The sequence below is a fragment of the Lolium perenne genome, chromosome 7, assembly GCF_019359855.2.
Source record: "Lolium perenne isolate Kyuss_39 chromosome 7, Kyuss_2.0, whole genome shotgun sequence".
Lineage (NCBI taxonomy): Eukaryota > Viridiplantae > Streptophyta > Magnoliopsida > Poales > Poaceae > Lolium > Lolium perenne.
In genome coordinates, this window is record NC_067250.2 from 313821304 (window position 1) to 313843341 (window position 22038).

At 45.6% G+C, this 22038-nt stretch overlaps 1 protein-coding gene across 1 annotated transcript; it reads right to left on the reverse strand.

Annotated features, from left to right (window-relative positions):
* Positions 1–316: 316 nt before the first annotated feature.
* Positions 317–3430, reverse strand: LOC127315000 (transcription factor IBH1-like 1). The gene is made up of 2 exons (XM_051345543.1): positions 2882–3430; positions 317–457 (listed from the first exon to the last, which is right to left on the reverse strand). The coding sequence occupies exons 1-2, from the start codon at positions 3428–3430 to the stop codon at positions 317–319; spliced, it is 690 nt and encodes a 229-aa protein (XP_051201503.1).
* Positions 3431–22038: the final 18608 nt, after the last annotated feature.

The following is a 22038-nucleotide window of genomic DNA, read 5'->3' on the forward strand; positions in this document are numbered from 1 at the left end:
TCTAGCTTCTAGCCCTATTTATTATATTTTTTTACTTGTTTTATTGTTTGTTGCAATTTAATTTGAAAACAATCCTCGCAAACATTTTTATTCATATGCTATATTTGATAAATGGTTCTATGTTAAAAAAGAAGTATTTTTAATGTTTGGGGGCGGCGTTTAGGGGACGCGGCTGGGGAGCGACGTCCCCCAAACGCGGCACGAACAAAACACGTCCCCCAAACGCTCAATCCAGCGCGGTTTGAGGGACACTTTGGAGGACGCGGCTGGAAATGCTCTGTCCTTGTTGGATGAAATGCTTACTAGTACTACTATCTCAAGAATTACTGTACCCTTTAGTTATAGAATGTGCCTTTGCAGCACTATCGACTGGAGTATTTTTGTGTTGGTCAAAGGACGAAATGTGGCTGTTTTTTACTGTTAGTTTTTGAACTGTATAACCTGGCCTGTATGTTAACTGTTGAAGTAAAAAACGGTCACGGGGACAATGAAGAACCCCCACATAGACGTACTTAACTAGTTAACTATATGCACAGTGGCGGACCTAGCAATTTTTCAGAGCCTTGCACACAGCAAGCAAAAAAAAAAACCTTCACTTTGATCTACCAAGAACAAAACATATCACATATTTGGATAAAAGCATTGAAATAAAATCATACTGGAGACAATGGAGCGTACCAATAATAATATGCTAATTAGCCCTAGGAAAATTGTCCTTTCCGATTTTTCATGGCCTGAAAATATTTAACAATTACAGAGTATGGAACTTTTTTTTTAACACTGAGTATGGAACATATGAACAGATTAATCTTTTTTTTTTTGAGAAAAATATGAACAGATTAATCGATGCCACTTCCGCCTGTTTTCTTGAACGTGGGCAGGGGCCCAAGTATGGAGTATGAATTAAAATGGGTCAAGTTATGGTGTTAAGGAACAGCCGAACATGCTCTAGCTGGCCCAGTTAAACTAATACACCTATTTATCAGCTGATTCTCGACGTTTCAACTGCATACGGGAGGTGCTATACACCGATCGGGTCGGTGCGGATGGGGTGCCGGCGGTTGTATAGTGGGCCGCGGCCCATCAGGTAATTTTCTTACTCTTTTTCGTTTCTGTTTATATATTTTCGTTTTTAAAAAAGCAGAAATATTTTTAAAATCCGTTTGTTTTGAAATCCGAATGTTGTAATTTTTATGATTTTTTTAAAAAAATATTGTTTTCAAAAAATATATTTTTTGAAAAATTCAGAAATTAAACATTTTTTAAATTTGAACATTTTTTTGAATTTTCTTTAAAATTTAATTTTTTTACGAACATGAACATATTTTAAATTTGAACATTTTTAGAATATGAACATTTTTCAAAGATGAACATTTTTCGAATGTGAACAATTTTTTAACTTTAAACAATTTTTAGATTTGAACATTTTTCAAATTTAAACATTTTTTATTTTGAACAATTTTAAAGTTTGAACAGTTTTTAGAATTGAACATTTTTTAAATTTGAACATTTTAGAAATTTGCAAAAAAAATGAAAATAAAAAAGAAACAAAAAACAGGAAAAAGAAACAAAAACAAAAACGAAAGAGAAAAAATAAACAAAAAACGAAAAAAGAAGAAAAAGGCCGAAATGGGCCGGGCCCTATACCCGACCAGGGGTGTGCGGCACAGCGTACACACCGACCTGGTCGGTGTATAGGATTTGCCCTGCATACGCCTGTCTCACGAACTTGCCGAATTACATGTACGCGGAGGCGACGAGCCCGGGCACGTGCCCTGGGTGCCCAGACGGTAAGTCCGCCGCTGATAATATGCATGTGAATGGTTGTACAATAATTTTATAGGCATAGTCTTTCGTAAAATCTTTTGTACTCCCTCCTTTGTATTTATCCCGCGTTTTGGTTCTCGTTAAAGCCAAAGTTTCTAAAGTTTGATCAAAGATATAGAAAAAATATCAATATCTATACTTACATATTTACATAATATAAAAAAGTTTCAGAATGATTCTAATGGTACTAATTTTATATTTTAGATATTAATATTTTTTCCTATATTTGTAATCAAAATTTGTAAAGTTTGACTTTGAGTAAACCAAGAAGAACGCAGGGTAATTGTGAGCGATGGGAGTATATCGTTGATTTGGTAGCTGTTCTCCACACACAGCTGTTAACAGTTACTGCACTTACATAAGACAACACGCCAGATATTGTATTAGCAATAAATCAGTTCATTGTTTTGGGTCATTTATCTCTAGGATTCGTTTGTGGTAGTAACACTATTTTCCATGTTAATTAATGATAGCTTACCTATGAACAATGGTCGGCATCTGGAAGTCTGTATTCAAGTAGTGAGAAATTCTGTGGACTTTGTGAATAATGCACCAATAGATCTTGGAATTAAAGTGGGCATGCATGGTTCAAACAACATTTCACTCTTAGTTGGGGTTTTTCTTCCAATGAGTCACCTCAGCACAGGTGAAACTGAAGATTTAATACATAATTCGAGGTACCCATATTCCTCTTTTCCCTTCCCTTCCCATACAGCATCTAGCTACTCCGCTGACGACCCATCACACTCATAGGACCTCTCAGAAGAACGAGCCAAAATCTTGATATATTCTTCACCACTAAGCCAAGGTGTGTGGCTGATCATCATGCACACATATATATGCCCGCACGGAGGCCTTGTTTTTTTCCTTTGGCAAAGTCGGGAAGAATAGCCAGTAAAACACACCACTCTCATACTTAATTCTGCTTCTTTTTTTGTTCACAGTGAGACCATGCATGAGTCACTGCACGCCAATTAAGTAAGTAACTAGTAAGATAAAGAAGATCGCCGGTGAACATAATGAAAGCAACCAATATAGTCTGTTTGTCACGTACCTGCCGAGCAATGAAGCTGGATCTTTGCACGGCCTCCGAGACCTGACGGAGCACGTCGACCTGAGCGCGCAGATGCACGACGTAGTCCATGGCCTCGCGTAGCAGCGTGGCCTCGTCGACGGCGGCGTCCCGGCCTCCCGGTATCATCTCCCGCAGCGCCATGGTCGTCCTCCTCACCAGCCTCCTCGCAGCATCACCACCGTCGCTGCTGGAGGCGGCGGCAGCGCGGCTTCTCGTCAAGCTCCTCTTCAGGCCGCGGCACCTGATCACGATCGTCCTGCACCTCCGCATCTTGCACGCCCTTGATGCCCGGGCCAAGATAGCCTTGGGCCACCTTGCAGCGCCGGCGTCGCCAGAGTCGTCACGTGCGGCCGCCATGGCAACGTCGGCGGAGGACTTCACGGCGCGCTTCTTCTCGAGGAGGCTTATGGCGTCGAAGGATGATGCACTTGTGCCCGTCAGTGCATGGAGGTTCAGGAGGAGGTTCTTGAGGAAGGCTTGCTTGAAGGACTTGGTGCTGGTGTTGGCGTTACCGCGTGGGCCTTGCATGTTCTGAGTTCACTTTTGGTTGAGCAATGACAAGGTGTACTTGCTTGTGAAGTTGCGGCAATATTTGATGGTTTATGGTTATGTAGCTAAAACAGTAGCGCTCCTGCTCCTTAAGTATGAGTCTAGGGCACCATGCATGTGGTGTCACCAGCACTAACAGTCTTACACATATTTAGCATAACATGTGCCGCCTGACTGTCCCGTCTTCTTTGAGGCAGCGGCGTGAAAAACCCTAGCTCCTCCTCGGGCCCTGATCCTCTGCAGCGTCCGCCACCCACCACCGTTGGACGACACCACCGGGCGAAGTGTGTGAGACCAACGGCGGTGCATGGCAGGGCTTTCCCTCACGCTGCTCGGTCCCACCACGAAACCACGGTATGATTTACCTGGGGATAGTGGCTCGGCCCGGTGCCATGGATAGAGGCCTCTTTGACGGTGGCCATTGGCCTTCACCGCCTTCCTTGGAGGTGGCGGCCGGCCCTGGTGGGGACGTGGTCTTGCTCGCTTCAGCCGAGTCTGGCCCGTTCAAGTCCGCCGATTGCCGGTGGCAAGGAAAGGGAGGCGCAGTTGCTTGTGAAAACCGAGTTGAGTTCAGTCATGGTGGATGATGGAGGCGTTTTTGCATCATCATCACAACTATCTTCTCTTCGCTTGGGTTGCTCCGAGGAAACCTCAGATCTAGGTCTCCTGGATTACACTATGATGACGCTCAACGTTGTTCTCCCTCATGGGAGCATCGTTTTTGGAGCAGAGTCAAAGGGTGGAGCGGCATGACATTTACCGCATCAACTACAGTGAGTCTCGGAGGCATGGCGCAAGGGTTCGGCGTAGGATGCATGTTGGTGGATGAGCGCATGACGGTGGAGCTATCTGGCATCGTGGTTGCGTCGAGGATATGCTTGGCGAGGGTCCTCGCTTCGGTCTTCATCCTGGAGACGGGTAGGCACAAGATGATGGAGTCGACTGCTGGAGCATTGCACATGAGGCGCTATCTATGGAGTTTGCGGATGAGCCAGCGATATCCTTGATCGTTATCATAGTTGGTGGTGTTTTTTCACGTTGTTTGGCGGCTTCAGCTTGTATGATTGTTTTAAGGATTTGTCACTCTTTGTGAAATAAATCAAGGCTGTATGCATCTACTTGATTCAAAGGCTGGGTAAATCTCCTTTTTTTTTAAATGCCACCTTACCATGACTAGTTGACACGGATTCTCGTCTTTTTTTTTCTTTACATGTAAATCACAAAAGGTACAAGGTCACATCTTTCACCCTTCTTTCAAGACAACCATTTGGCTTTAGCTTTTTCACCAATGTATTTTCTAGTCACCAGCCTACCAACATCTCACTCTCGACAACAATAATGTGGTGTTTTTCACTCCCATATAGTATCCAGCAATTTTATATATCTTTTTCGCAAGGTTTAAAATTTCCAAAAGGAGATTTTATTTTCCTCTCATTTCCTTTTGCGGAATATCTTATCAATTCGTTCACTCGTCTTATTTAGAAGAGGCAAATATTTATTAAACAAATAAACAAACTCGCTATCGGAGAGGATTTATGGAAAGATATAATCATACCATGACTTAGAGGATTCATTCAGTAAGTACTTCACATGACTTTGTTCATTGCGCAATTTTTTTCAGCTTCTTAATTCCTCAATCATTGTTGTATTATTTTTTCAGTTATGAACTGGCACAACTCAACTCAGGATTGAAAATAATAGCATTGTTCATACTAAAGATTTACAGCTTAGCGCTCACAATGTGGACATTAAAATCGTATGTCTTCTTAGAAAACATTGTTTGGTGTCTTGGACAAACAAATAGGACATGCAAATTAGTGGAATCTAGAGGCGACACTACAAACGCCCAGACTGAGAATTCCCGTGTGAGAGAAAAAATAAACTTGGAACACTCATTTCTCGGTACTTCTGTTCTATCAGATTCAGACTACATCTGATTGCCTATATAATTGTCAAAAGCTCATTCTAATGCGAATAAATCTTCATTTTCTAGGGATACCTAACCATATGCTCATTCAGTAATGGAACAAAATATACATCTTGTGGCCGAAGAAAAACCGATTTGGTTCATCCAAATAAATACTGCACTGCGAGGTACTGTCCATCCATAAGTATTAACTAAGCATGCAGTCCAGCTCAAGCTCTCTTCCTGCTGACGTCGCACTATTTTAGCTTTCATCATGGGAATCAGAAGATCTTCCGAATTTTTTTCTCTATATAGATGTCTTCACTTGTGTTGACCACTGAGTTTAGAAGATAGGCCATCTAGTTTGTTTTATGTACGAGGACTGGAACATTTTTTTATCATGGCACCATTAATCTGGTATGCTTTTCACAGCACTAATTACTCAATATATGGAGGAGTTTTCTCGGTTAATGAATGATTAAAATATCCATTTGCAGAGCTGCACAATAAAAATTAAGATTTACAAATTTACCTTGGAATAATTGTAAGTTTTTTCGTGTGCTTCTCGGATTGGACTATATAGACCAGCATCTTTCTTGTCGTAGATTCTGGCACTCAATGGAGGAGGCTCACGGTAGGCCCGCAAGCGCTCGGCGCAAACGGAAGAGGAGTGATGGACCTTGTCTCGCTGGATATGTGGTACATGTAATCATCTGCATATGTATAGCATAGGTTAATCGATGGCCTCACATGAGTCGGTGTTAGAAGATGATAATTCAATAAGAAAACCTATAAGCATGTGCCATGTAAATGAAAAATATAGGGAAGATAAATGGTATAAACCAACAAACCTGATCCTCGTGTTCCATACAGACCTGAAAATATTTATACATTGTTGGCAAGTGCACTTCTGCTACTCTAAAATATATAGAAATGGGTAGATGGATGAGAAACTACGATCCCTTTCAATCTGATGTTCTCATGATCCACCTTTTTAATACTTTACTAAGCTCACCCAAGATTATCCGTGGGAACTACAAAGGTAATGAACAATTCAGAGGTGTATAAATGCACATCAAAGAGTGATTTGCTCATCATGAAGTATTACTACATAATAATCACTTTTAAAAAACAGATAGATAGATGTAGGGTAAATAGATGTATGACATTCGTTAACAGATTTCTGATTGCTGGAAAAATAACTTTAACACTGTAGCTGCTAGCATATGCCAATGACGCCTCACCCATGTTAGGAACAACAGAAGAATCCCTTCATTAAACTTTATCTCTATTAGCATTAACACGAGCAAATGCATCATTTTTTCCTTTAGCTAAAGAAGTAGGAACTAAGCGAACAGTTGTGCATTAAGGTTTTTATGAAAATACATGTGTGAGTTGCAAAAAAAAAAGCATTAGATGGAATAAACCATGTTGTTCTTTACTGACCTTGTGAAGTAGAATATGCAACTGGCAGACCATGCGTAGCTGAACTCCAGTAAATTCAGAGAGGAAATACATATTTGTAGATACAATAAATTGCATACTGATGGAAATAGATAATAATATGAATCAAATTGTTAGTAAGAATATTATTATTTTACCTTAAATGCATAATTGCAGAATTAATAATAGCTCACTACCAGATATGGTTTAGGAGAACAATCGTACATTTTTAGCATATATTTTTCCTTATAGGGGTAAAATCAGCTCAGTCACAAATATGTGTAAGCTTATAGATACTGAAATTGAAGTCAAAATAACCTTCAGTACACAAAACCTCTTAATTCCTATCTTTTGTTTGCGGAGTTCAATCGGAAATTCAGGACGCATGTATGAAGCTGCATATGGCACTGCCTTTTAATTCACCTTTGTCTTCTAAAGGTTGTGTTAGTCCGTAACTATTTGCACGTTCAGACAACGTCAAAATTCGGAGAACCTGTCATGTCATTGCACAATGCCACCAGATCCAGCCCTGTTGCAACGGCCAAATCAACGCCCAAATATGAAGAAGAAACACAGTTACAGAAGAAGAAACGGGGCTCACAGTTGACGGGGGATGGTGGAGGATAAGGACCTCGAACTTCTGGAGGGCGACCGCGCCACAATCTCGGACACGGGGTCGCCGGGTCCGTCCTCCCAGCGCAGCTCCGCCCCTAGCCACCGGAGGGTGCCACGCCAGCCTTCTGGCCAGAGGCTGAGCTCTCCGTCAGGTGCACCCTAGGAGAGGCCGAGCTCTCCGGCCGGTCCTCGTGCAGCGCCGTCCTCCTTCCACGCGTGCATGCTGCAGCTCACCCACCGCGGTTCTGCTATGTCCCGTCGCCGCGGTGCTGATTCGGCAGGAGGCGAGAGGAGAATTAGGGAGAGGGATCTGCTGTCATTACCGTGAGGGCAGAGTGCTTGATACAATCCGTGCCCTGATTTATTGACATCATAATTACCGTGAGAACTTGATATGGTTATGAGATTGTTTAGGGAGGAAATACATCTTTCCTAATTAATTGATTGATAGCAATTGATGATACCATGATTTTCCTCCCGTGAGATTTGACTTGCTGTCAAATAGATCGGACGAAGCAGAGGCTATTAAATTAGATTGAACGGTTCAGATGCTTCGAATCTCCTTCACCAAACGCGTTGTACGACCTACGACCAACTGCAATATAAAGATGACTACTTCACTATTATTACTCCCTCCGTCCCAAAATGTAAGGCGTCTAAGTATTACCTAAAAGTCAACATTTTTTTAATTTGGCCAAATTTATACATAAAAATGTGAAAATTTACAATAATAAATCAGTATCAATAGATTCACCATAAAGTATATTTTCATAATGTGTCAATTTAACACTGTAGATGTAAATATTATTACCTAAATATTATTATAAGATATTTAAGAACAGAGGAGTATATGAAAAATCCTTAGACGCCTTGCATTTAACAACAGAGGGAGTATATTATTATAAGATATTTTATTTTTATATGAAAATGCTTGTATTTAGATGCGTTTAGTGTGTAGGTTCAATAATTTCTATCTATATATAGTCCACATCAAAACACAAACATCTTATAATAATGAATGGAGGGTTACATATTCTGTCGCACATGCATGATTTTTGTTGCATGTCGTTGTTGATCGATATTGACATTTGTAGACATGATCACGATTTATAGCGCCGACATGCATGTGATTCTCCTCTTCTCTACAATGTATCGATCTGTCGGAAATTTAAAGCATTAAAGCCTCCTTGACATTTCGACCGCCTTAATACGGCTTGCATTGCAGGCGTGCTCATATTCTTCCATGATTATACACTGTCGTATGCTAGGTATGGACGTAGAATCGCCAAGTACGGTATAAGATATCCACAAGTACGTACAGTGGATGATGATAACGTAGTTACAGTGAGCTGGGCAGCTGGTTCCGGATCCCGTTCGTGTCATCACTCATCATCATCACACTGAAATGGCTTGAAAAGTTGAAAGGGAACTAGTTAGAGAGCACATATATAGAAACGCGTGTTACACCACAAGTACCCAGCTGGCAGCTGACCGTCTCAAACACATCGTCGTCGTACATCGCATGCGCTAGCTAGCTACGTATTGTCGTATGCTGCCTATGGATACAAAGATGGACAAGTACGACGCAAGATGTCCACGCTTAAGGGCATCTTCAGCGGCGCGACGCATTTCGGACGTCCAAATTGTCCGCTGGCGTCCGTTTGCGTCGCCTGGCGGACGACAAAATGACTGCGAGGGGCAAAATGTCCGTTTGCGTCTGGGGCTACCTCCAGCGGTCCGACGGATTTTGGACATGCAAGTGTTTTTTGGTGTTACTTCTTTTCATTTTTGTTGAATGAGCAAAGTTTAAACGCGAAAAAGTAGTACTCAATGATGTCGCTCCAATCAAATAGATTATAGCCTAAACAATTAACCGTATACTTCAATCGAATAGATTCAAACATATTTAACATACAAAGAAGAACAAATTTAAAAACATATAAACTAAAACTAATTTTTGGCCTTCTTGTTAGAAGCCCCTGCCTCGTCGTTCAAACTCCTGCGCCTCTTGCTTGTCACCTCCTCGTCGGAACTGAAGGACGACGCGCCCGTCGAGGAGTTGAAACTGGAAGAAATGGCGTCTTCGTCGTCGTCGTCGGTGAACGGACGACGATGCGCCGCCCGCGCCAGCGCCCTTGCCTGGGCCCTGGACTTCTTCCTTGCCGCCGCCTTGTCATTCGCCGCCTCCTGCGCCTCCAACCGGGCGAACTTGGTGTCGGAGTCCTCCTCCTCCTCCTCCTCCTCCTCCTGCCCCTCCTCCTCGTCCTCGGCGTCGCTGCCAGCTCCGCCTCCGTCCTCCTCCTGGCCTTCGCTGGCATTGCCGCCTCCGTCCTCCTCCTCCTCACTCGGCGTGGAGGCAGGGTCGTTGGGCGTGGAGCCCGGATCGCTTGGCGTCGCAGGGGATTCCCACCAATGCAAAAATCTGGGCGACTTGCCCTTGCTCTCCGAGTCGGACGGCAGCGTGTAGTCGCTCATGGCATGCCGGTGTTGGGAAGAAGAAGAAGAAGAAGAAGAAGGAGGCGGTTGAACTTGAATTACCGTAGACGCAGGGGTTATAATGTGCGGGGATAACGAAGAGGCCAGCGGTTGCTCTTCCGCGGTGGTTCGGCGCTCCATTGCGGCGGTTGATCGGCGCGGTTGCCACACCGTTCTTCATTGTGAATTCGAGGCCGATCGAACCTGGGTCGCTGCCATGAGGGCCCGTGGGGAAGCGAACGGACGCTAGGCGCGACCGCGGAGCGTCCGCGGAGACGCAAACCTGACACATATCTGGGCCAGGTTTGCGTCTCCGCGGACGGCCCGGTCACTTTGCGTCGCACCGCTGGAGGTGGTGCCAAACACATTTCCGGTAAGCGCGGACGCAAATAGTCGCTCAGCGTCCGTTTGCGTCGCGCCACTGAAGATGGCCTAATGTCTCAAGCACATGATGATGAACTAATTACTGTGTCATGGTCACACAGGAACAATATGGCTAGAAAAGTTGAAAGCTCCAGGAGCAAGGCGACGTGAAGACAATGCACGTGGCCGAACATGCAGCGTCAGCCCGGCTCTAGCACCTGGCAAGGAGGTGGATGTGGATGTGTTGACCTGCATGCTTACTGGCCCTTACTGGCCCCTTTATTCTAGCGGACTCTCAAGTACTACCTCCGTTTCAAGGAATAAAGCGTCCTCGTTTTACGTGCTTTTCGTTTGACTAAGTATTACTTTAAATATATAAATATTGTTTGAATAAAATTAACATCATTAGAAAGTGTTTTTCAATACGAATCCAATGATACTAATTACATATAATATAACCAAGATTTTGTTGCTCAATTTTTATGGTCAAAGTTCGTCTTGGAATACGCGTGCGCCTTATTCCTTGGGACGGAGGTAGTACTACACTAGAGGAAAATATGATTTTCGTGGGAGCTTTTTTGTCGTGGGCATAACTGCATTCACAACAAATGGCGTGGCCACGTTGCTCGAAACCCTTTGGGACGGGTCGGGCCTTTTGTCGCGCCCTTTTGTCGCGGGTTGTATCCCGTGACAAAAGGGGTCTGAGGTTTGGCGCCTCCTACTGTCACCCATATTGTTGAGGGATTGATCTTTAGCTCTAATCAGTATCCCGGGTGAATTTTTTGTTTTGTCAGAAGTAAACATTTTTGCAACTTGTACATAGCACAATATCACTCATGTGTTATCAGTCTAATATTCTCCACTAAGCGGACAGCTTGGGTGGTAGCATATGTGTATTTATTCCCGCGACAAAAGGGCCATGCCTATATATACACACAGCCAGCCCCTCCCCCCCCACCTCCCTTCATTTTTTTTTCTTGGTGGTGAAAGGTGGGGTTATGCTACCTCTTTTTTTCTTCATGTGCACAAGAGGTGTTTCATGAAATGTTTGTGAGGATGTCACTTGATTTTATTTGATAAGATTTCTTCTCATTTTGATCCTAAAAGGTTAGCAACTATTTTCTCGTATACATAATTCACACAATACTAATTTTAGCAAGGTGATTGCATCTGATACATAATTGTACTTATGATGCAGATGAGTCATCCATGGATGTACGGTAACCGATGTGCTCCCGCTTTCAGAGAGGGCGTGAATTCTTTCCTGCTTGTGGCCGAGGCCAACAAGTCAAAGCAATGTTTTATGTGTTGTCCATGTATGAAATGTAAGAACGAGAAGGATTACTCTTGCTCAAGAGACATTAAGAGCCACCTGCTTCGGTTTGGATTCATGTCCAGTTATAATGTTTGGACGAAGCACAGAGAAGAAGGGGTTATGATGGAAGATAGCGATAAAGAAGAAGATAACGATGACCAGTACCGATCTATGTTCTTTGAATGCGATGATACCGCAATGGAAGACAATGAAGAAGGAGAAGGGGTTGAAGAACATGCACTAGATGATCCTGTTGATGATGATCTTCGTCGGGCTATTTCTGATGCAAGAAGAGACTGTGGCACGGATAAGGAGAGGTTGCAGTTTGACAAGATGTTAGAGGACCACCACAAATTTTTGTACCCAGGTTGTCAAGATGGGCAGAGAAAGCTGGGTAGCATATTGAAATTGCTGAAATGGAAGGCAGATGTCGGTGTGACTGACTTGGGATTTGAAAAATTGATGATAATATTAAAGAAGTTGTTTCCAAGAAATAACGAATTGCCCGCCAGTACGTATGAAGCAAAGAAGCTGTTTCCAAGAAATAACGAATTGCCCGTCAGTACGTATGAAACAAAGAAGCTTGTCTGCCCTCTAGGATTAGATGTGCAGAAGATACATGCATGCATTAATGACTGTATCCTCTACCGCGGTGAGAAGTACAAGAATTTGAATAAATGCCCGATATGCGGTGCATTGCGGTATAAGATCAGAAAAGATGACCCTGGTGATATTGAGGGCGAGCCACCCAGGAAGAGGGTTCCTGCGAAGGTGATGTGGTATGCTCCCATAATACCACGGTTGAAACGTTTGTTCAGAAACAAAGAGCATGCCAAGTTGTTGCGATGGCACATGGAAGAACGTAAGAAAGACGCGATGTTGAGGTACCCCGCTGATGGTCGGCAGTGGAGAAACATCGGGAGAGAGTTCCCGGATTTTGCAGGTGAGGCAAGGAACTTATGGTTTGGTCTAAGTACAGATGGCATGAATCCTTTTGGGGAGCAGAGCTGCAGTCACATCACCTGGCCCGTGACTCTATGTATCTATAACCTTCCTCTATGGTTGTGCATGAAGCGGAAGTTCATTATGATGCCAGTGCTTATCCAAGGCCCAAAGCAACCCGGCAAAGACATTGATGTGTACCTAAGGCCATTAGTTGATGAAATTTTGGAGTTGTGGGCCAAACCAGGTGTACGTGTGTGGGATGAGCACACCGAGCAAGAATTTGACCTACGAGCGTTGCTATTCGTAACCATCAATGATTGGCCTGCTCTTAATAACATTTCAGGACAGACGAACAAATGATACAATGCATGCACACACTGTTTAGATGAGACTGAAAGTAAATATTTGGGAAAAAGCAGAAAAGTTGTGTACCTGTACAATCGTCGTTTCCTTCCACGCAAGCATCCCTTAAGGAAAAAAGGCAAGCATTTCGCTGGCGAGGAAGACAACCATCCGAAGCCTGGCCCCTGTAGTGGTGCTGATATATTTGACATGGTCAAGGATTTAAATGTTATCTTTGGAAAGGGTCCAGGCAGTCGACCTGTTCCGAAAGACGCTGACGGACACGCGCCCATGTGGAAGAAGAAATCTATTTTTTGGGAGCTAGAATATTGGAAAGTCCAGGAAGTCCGCTCTGCAATCGATGTGATGCACCTGACCAAGAATCTTTGTGTGAATATTCTAGGTTTTCTGGGCGTGTATGGGAAGACAAAAGATACAACAGAAGCACGGGAGGACCAGGAACGTCATAAAGGATGAAACGACAATCATCCAGGGCAGTTTAAAGGGCCTGCCAGCTACGCTCTTACCAAAGAAGAGAAGGAGATCTTATTTGAAGCCCTATTCAGTATCAAGGTTCCGTCTGGTTTCTCGTCGAATATAAAGGGAATAGTAAATATGAAGGAGAAAAATTCCAGAACCTAAAGTCCCATGACTGCCACGTGCTTATGACACAATTGCTTCCGGTTGCATCGAGGGGACTTCTACCAGAAAATGTTCGACTAGCCATTGTGAAGATATGTGCATTCCTCAACGCAATTTCTCAGAAGGTAATGGATCCAGAAACTTTGTCAGGATTACAGGAAGATGTGGTCGAATGTCTTGTCAGCTTCGAGTTGTTGTTCCCACCATCCTTCTTAGATATTATGACGCACCTCCTCGTTCACCTAGTTGAAGAGATTAGAATTCTCGGTCCTGTATTTCTACATAATATGTTCCCCTTCGAGAGGTTCATGGGCGTCTTAAAGAAATATGTTCATAACCGAGCTAGGCCGGAAGGAAGTATCTCAAAGGGATACGGAACTGAGGAGGTCATTGAGTTTTGTGTTGACTTTCTTCCTGATCTTAAGACGATTGGTGTTCCTGAATCTTGGTATGAGGGGAGGCTGACTGGAAAAGGCACACTAGGAAGGAAAGCAACGGTGTGCAGGGACAAGATTTTTTTCAATCAAGCACACTACACAATTCTATACAATTCCAGCTTGGTGGCTCCGTACATCGAGAAACACAAGAATGTTTTACGAGAAATAAACCCGGGCCAGCCCGAGTCCTTGATTACACGTCAACACATGAATACCTTCGGCAGTTAGTTGCAAAGACATCTCATTAGTGACCCAACTGTTGTAGAGCAGCTGTACTTGTTGGCCAGGTTACCATCTTCAAACATATGTACATTCCAAGGGTACGAGATCAATGGGAATACATTTCACACGATCAACCAAGATAAAAAGAGCACCAACCAAAATAGTGGTGCCCGCTTCGATGCAAAATATGAGAATGGGTAGACCACCACATATTATGGATACATAGAGGAGATATGGGAACTTGACTATGGACCCACTTTTAAGGTCCCTTTGTTTCGGTGCAAATGGGTGAAGCTCAAGGTGTACATGTAGACGATAAGTACGGTATGACAATAGTGGATCCCAACAATCTTGCGTACATGGACGAGCCATTCGTCCTAGCCAACTAGGTGGCTCAAGTTTTCTACGTGAAGGACATGTCTAGCAAATCGAGAAAAAGAAATCAACAAAAGAATACATCAACCGAGGAGCCAAAGCGCCACATAGTTCTTTCGGGGAAAAGAAACATCGTGGGAGTGGATGACAAGACAGACATGTCAGAAGATTATAATAAGTTTAAAGAAATTCCGCCCTTCACGGTGAAAATTGACCCAAGCATCTTGCTAAATGATGAAGATTCTCCATGGATACTTTGTAGAAGATCACAGCAGTAGAAGGCGATGTAATAATGTATTCTTCATATATAGTTCCCAAGACAATCTCTACATTTATGTAATAATGAGAACCCTTTCCCCAACACTGTTAGAGGAGATGGAGTCTTTCACGGGCTTGCAGAGAAATTTTTCCGGGGAGCAACTTCTGAAGATGCCGTAGGGCGTGTGCACCAACGACATCTTCGAGAAGCTGCACCACGGGAGATTTCCCAACCCTTTCCTCCATCCATGGGGATGAAACTCTCCCTACCTGCTAGGTTGGCTTGTTGATCTGCTTGCCAAGGCGCATCGATGCTCCTTTTATAGGCAAGGCGCCGCTTCTACTTTTTCTTGTTCCTTCGACAGGGTGTCGTGCGCTACATGCTTTATCTCATTGAGCAGTGCGTCCACCCACGCGTCCTCATCCTGCCGACAGCTTTAGTCCCAGTTGCACCCACCAACCGTGACTAAAGGTTACCAACACATCCTCATCCTGCCGATAGCTTTAGTCCCGGTTGCATCCACCAGCCGGGACTAATGGTTGCCCGCCTCTTTTCTTCCCGCGCTTTCCACCGCTCCCGCCTCCGTCTTCCCGCCATTTTTTCACTATATATATGTAGGCTTGGTCTCCATTTACATATCACATCTAGGCTCATATCTGCAAACCTCATCACCCTCTCCCATGGCTTCCATCGTATCTCTAACACCCCGAGAGGCGGAGGCACTTTGCGCCTCGAACTACCCCTGCTCGCCGGGCTACCGCGTCCCGACCGGTTGGTTGCTGAGCGTCGGAGACGTACCGGTCCCTCCTATCCCTCTAGGTGTGGAACGCGAGATGGCCATCACGAACCACTACTAATTCGAGCTCACACCAGAGCAGCGGAGGAATCCCCAGTGGCATCCCGACTATAGCCCGACTTGGGACAACTTCTTCATCAATCGGCGTGAGAGGGCGGTTGCCACGTACGAGGAGGATGGCCCGCCTCCTTCGAACTTCAACGAGGCCGGCCGTCGTTTGTGGTGGCGCGGCCAGACTCTCCAGAGCGTCATGGCCTACCGTGGCCCCCGCCTGCGCTACCCTCAATCCCAGCCCACGCGTGCTCACCTGCCGAGGTTCGACAACCGCGACCCCGATGCTAGCGACGATGACATCGGCGACTATGATGACTACAGTGGCGACGTTTATAGGGCTAGGCACGACTCTGACTGAATGGCTCCAACATTCGAATCTGGCCATGTATCTTAATTTTCAGTTGAGCTCTGTACTTTAATTCCAGTTCGATCGTAATAAAATTTCGTAACAACCACTTTATTGAAGTAAAACAATCGACAACGACTTTATAAACTGAATTTAAACTAAAACAACCGACAACGACTTTATTGAAATTACAATAAAATAGATAATGACTACTCTAGTCTCTACTCGTCGTCGGAGGTTGTCTCCGTCCAAATGTCATCCCACCGAGGGTCGTTTTCGGCCCAAGTTGTATTCGGGTTCTCGAGCTCGAACTCGGCGACGACCCGACAGTGGCGCCTGTTGGACCTGCGTTGTGCCCTGAGGTCAGCGAAGAACGCGTCGGTGTTGTCGACGTCGTTGGGGAACTGCGCCCTCCACTGGCGCATCAACTTCTCGTCGTGCTCGGCGGTGGAGATCCTGCGCTGCACCTGGCGGTGCCGAAGATGGTCCTCGTCGTCGACGAGGCACGGCGCTGGCGCGAGGAACTCCGCCTCCTCTAGCGATTCAACATCCGGGAAGTTCATGTCGCGCTGTGGCCGCCGAAATCGCCACACCGCCGCGTCGTAAGCACGCGCCGCCAGCTCCGGCGTGTTGTACGTGCCGAGGGTGAGGCGGAAGCCACCGGCGCGTATCTCGGCGTAGAACCTACCGCTCGGACGCACTCGAACGCCACGGAAACCGGACGACCCTCGACGACGTGGCGGCATCCCGGAGATGAATGAGCGGAGGCGGTGGCGACGTGTGGCTGCGCGCGCACGCGGCGCTCTATATAGCGCACGCGGGGCATGGCACGTGTAAGCCATGGCTACACACATCGCAGGCGGGTCATGGCACGTGTAAGCCACGGCTACACACGTCGCACGCCGGCAGCGGCGGGGCGAGGCATGCGCAAGAGGCGGCGACACGTGGCACGGGAAGCGACACGTGTGGCAGGCCGGCGGTGCGCAGTAGAAAAGAAACAGAAACGGATCAAAGTTAAACGGAGCGGGGAAACCTTAGTCGGTGTCACTCCGCATATCATTAGGGGTGAAACATACACGACTATCAACGTTTGATATGATGCGAGATTCAAATAGGTATATAGATGTCATATTCATGTTCATTGGATTTTTCTGATCAATTTTCATATGTAAAACATTTCTATTTGAGTTACCATTCAAAATTTATTAAAATAATAGGTTTTATATTAATTTAAAATAGATAAACAGAAAAGGGACTGAGGGAAAAGGAGACTGATCCGTGTCCAACGGCTCCAGGCCGTTGGAATCAAACGGCCGGAGCCGTTGGATGCAGTTCCCACGGATCAGCCCCACCCCCTTTTGTCACGGGTGGTGTCTCGACCCGCGACAAAAGACCCCCCTTTTGTCGCGGGTCGTGCCACCACCCGCGACAAAAGTGGGGGCCTTTTGTCGCGGGCCGTGGCACGACCCGCGACAAAAGGGGGCATGCTATAAAAGCTCTGCGCGTCACGGGCCGAGCCACGACCCGCGACGACCGGAGGCCAAACCTAATTTGTGACGCCGCCAGGCTGCCGGATTGCACCGCCGCCGCCGATGCCGCCGCGCCTCGAGCCTCTCCTCTGCCTCGCCTCGAGCTCCGGCAACGCCACCGCAGCCGCACCTGCCTCCTCGCCACGCCTGCCTCCTCTGCGCGCGCCGCGCCTCGAGCTCCGCCGCCGCCGCGCCTCGAGCTCCGCCGTGCCTGGAGACGACGCCTCGACCGCCGCGCCGCTCAGGTAGCCGCCGGCCTGGATCGAGCAGCCGCCGGCCGGTCTAGTTTTGGTCTTTTTTTAGTTTTTTAATTATTAATTAGTATATGTAATTAGTTAGTTAGTTTAGTTAATTAGTATATCTATGTATTTAGTTAGTTAGTACATGTATGTATTAAGTTAATTAGTATATGTATTTAGTTAGTTAGTTTAGTTAATTAGTATATTTATGTATTTAGTTAGTTAGTATATGTATGTATTTAGTTAGTTAATTAGTTTATGTATGTATTTAGTTAGTTAGTTAATTTAGTTAGTAGTTAGTAATTTAGTATATGTATGTATTTAGTTAGTTTAATTTAGTTAGTAATTTAGTTGAATTTTCAATTCCAATAAGATAAATATACCCGACGCCGACACCGGCCCTCTCCCTCTTGCAAACACCCATCGCCGACACCCCTCTCCCTCTCGTAAACAACCGACGCCGATACCCTCTCCCTCTCGCAAACAACCGACGCCGACACCCTCCCCCCTGCAAAAACCCATCACCGACACCCTCTCCCTCTCGCAAACGACCGACACCTTCTCCCTCTCACAAACACCCGTCGCCGACACCTGCTCCCTCTCGCAAACACCCGTCGCCGACACCCTCTACCTCTCGCAAACACGCGTCGCCGCCACCCTCTCCCTCTCACAAACACGTGAGCATTTTCGAGATCCTCTACCTGACGCACCCTCTTCTCTCTGCTCCACGCTGCCGCCCCCTCCTTGAGTTAGGGTTTGGGTTAGGGTTTGGTTAGTGTTTGATTAGGGTTATGGTTTGGTTAGGGTTAGAACATGTACTTATCGATTTAATTTTTTGCAGAAACAATGGATTCATTCAAAATCCATCGAGACTTGGAACAGGAAGACCTATTCGAGGACATAATCCGCGATGGTCCAGAAGCCGATCGAGAAGAGCGCGACTCTGGTGATGGAGAAGACCGCGGCTCCGGTAATGGAGAAGCCGACGGCTCCGATGATGGAGAAGACCGCGGCTGCGGTGATGGAGAAGCCGACGGCTCCGGTCATGGCGAGGTATACGATCACTAGGCATTAATGGAATTCTATATGTACATATATATATTAATTAATTAATTTTTATTCTCTTAGGCCTCCAAAGATAAGTTGGGGAAACGAGGCCAGGCAAAGAAGTTGAGCCCAAAAGACCACTTCACAATTGAAGCTATATGTAGGGAGAGTGCATGGAGATTATTTCAAAGATGCATGAAGATTTGCGGATCGCTCCAGGTAGTACTAGTTGGTGCGGATTAACCGACGAAATCTTGACATTTTTTTCCTTTCCAATTGTATATGGCAACAATATTTTTCCAATCAGTATTCCTCCAATAATAAACTCTTGCTTTGGATCGATAATAATAAGCCCATATATAGAACATCTAGAAATACTACCCTGGTGGTCATCCCCTCGCTATAAACTAAGGAAAACCAGATCAGTAAACATTTGCATCTAAGGAAATACAGCAGTTTTTTTCCTTCATTATAGAAGAACCAGTCTTCCCATATCTTCCTGTTCAATGGGTGCTTTCTAGTGGCCGGCTATCCAGACCTTCCCTAGAGCTCTTCAATCATTCCTCTTAAAAGTCAGGCTATTCAGCAGTGGAATTTTACTGATTGAAGTGGTAGACATAGGTAGGTTACATCTAGACAAGAAAGTGACCCTTTCTTTCTAGGGTTTGTATTAAGAATTATCCCGAAATTGGTTGACTAACTTACTTTAGAGTATTGTAATGGTCTATAGGGAAAACCAAAGCACTAACTCCCCATTCTTTCTATCTTACGTTCTTACATCACCATCGAGCGATTTGCTGATCCCAAAAATCCTATAACATGCATATATATATGATGGCAAATCATGAAACTAGGGAGATATCAAACATATGTTTGCTAAATTACGGTAGATACTACATGTATGGTTTTGCTATTTCTCATGGTCTCGGAACTATTTAATCCTTGCATTCATCGAAAAAAAATAGTTGGCCCTTGTGGTTCTTGTAAGTACCAATGGCTGAAAGGATCATTATTGGAAGGCAACAAAAGGGGACAATGCATGTTGGTTCTAGAATATTCTGTTTGTCACTACTTCAGCGTATATCACAAACTACGAGCCACCTCCCGCACCCCAGCCTCCCAGCCCTAACCGCCGCCGCTGGTAGCGCCGCCGGGGCAAAGACCCACGGGGCGTGGCGGCGGCGGGGGCCCTTCCTCATCGATGCGTGGTGGACGGCGGCCGGATCTCCCCTCCTCGATGCATGGCGGACCGAGAGGCGCGGATGGGATGGGCGGCGGCGGCCTGCGCTGCGCCCCCTTCTCCCGTCGGCTCTCCCCTGGTGGACCAGCCGGCGCGGATGGGATGGGCGGTGGCCTGCGCTGCGGTTTCCCTCCTCCCGTCGGCTCTCCGCAGCACTCCGGCAGGGACTGGTGGTGGGCGCCGGCCAGGCACATGGCCTGCGCCAATTTCCCCCCGCCTCTAGTCGGTGAGTGGAGGCGATCTCGGGCTTCACCCGCGACACGAGGTCGCCCGGGGCAGCAACCTTGGGTACGACGGTGGAGGTGGCCCTCTTCTTCGCCGGAGAGGGTCGACCTGCGGTTGGTGGTGGTGGATCTATCGATCTATCACCGCGTTCCGGCGGCGAGATGGAGAAGCATGGAAGCCGGTGACGGTGTCGCCGGTGGAGGGTTGGAGTGGCCAGCCCGGGATGGTCGTCGGCGTGGGGGTCCGACCTGAATAAAGGCGGTGGTCCTAGGGTCTCTCTTGCGTCAAGAGGAAGACCTACCGGAGGCCTGGACTCGTGATCTGGCCGGAGTGTTGAGTTCCGGAAGCCTCCGTCGGCGAATGTAATAGTTCTTTTTGCCTGGAGTTTTCTGGATCGGTGGTATTCGATCATGCGCACCCATGCTTTTATTCCGAACGATTTGTTCTGGAGGGAGCAGCGCGCAGCTCTTTTTCTGTGCTGACATCAAGTGACTATGGATCCATGATAAAAGTCGGGAGAAGAGAAGTTCATGAAGGCCGGAGGGGAGGACTAGCTAAGGGAGGTTCAAGTATCCGCGCTGTTGAGGGACTTGCTTGGTGTTCCGGGCTTCACAACAACGGTATGAAAGTGGGGGCGACAACATAGGTGAAGTTCAGAGTCCTACCTTTCAGGGTGAAAACCCAAGGTCTGGCCTTAACTGGTTGTGTCTGCCAATGACCTTGTTGGAGGCATTGTTTTGAGAGCGGGGACTATCTTCAGGGTGAAAACCTAAGATCGTTGATCGGGCGACGATGGTGTTTGAGCACTGTTCCCTTCTTGGAGGCGTCGTTTTTGGAGAGTCTGTATTTCAGGTGTTGTCTTGGCGGTGGATGTATTGCTGTTGTTAGGCCCGAGATACTGTAGCGGAACTTTTGTTTCTTAGTTTTATTTTCCTTTTTTTTGGTTGTGTGCTTCCTTAGTGCCATTAGGGTGGTGCGTTGTTGCAGATGCTGGATGTAATTGATATCTTTTTGATATTAATATATTCTCTTTATCAAAAAATATCACAAACTACGGTGTCTTGAGGTACAACCTGAGATTTTCCAAATGTCTCCCATATCTAACGCATATGTGATAATGTGTATGCGTGGTGCAACATGTGTTTTTATTTCCCTGCAACACAAATATAACAAAATAAAAGAGAGGAAATTTCTAGAGTGCCTCAATGACAAGGCAAATGGTGGATAGGTGCGTCACTATAGATGAGCTATTTGCTTGCTCTCACGGTTTTCAGATTGGGATTTCTAATCCATTTTTTTGTATGTCACAATGTAACAATATTATGATATTTTAATTTTATATGATCTAAGAATGTGTTAAATTAACCTCCAATACATTTAAATTTTAATATAAAATAAAATTTGAGCGTATTGCGTGTCCTCTACAAAAGCTGACTACGTAATTGTTGCATTTATATTGAATATAGGATAGCGTTCAATGAATGGATGGAATAAACATAAATTGTTTCCAACACAGAAAAAAAGACCAACTCTACCATTTGGGGCGACAATAGTACAATTTAGTTTGGTAGTCTATGTTGCACTAAATGGAGAGAGAGAGAGAGAGGGAGAGAGAGAGAATCTATGGTGGACAAGGCCGTGTCATCTCCAACTATAGTGAACTTTTTTCTCCTTGGGCATTTCCTTTGACTTATTTTTTTTATCTCCTCTCAATCTTTTCCTTGTTGACCATAGCTAGTTAAATGTTAAGTTTCTCGGTGTTTGCGATACTT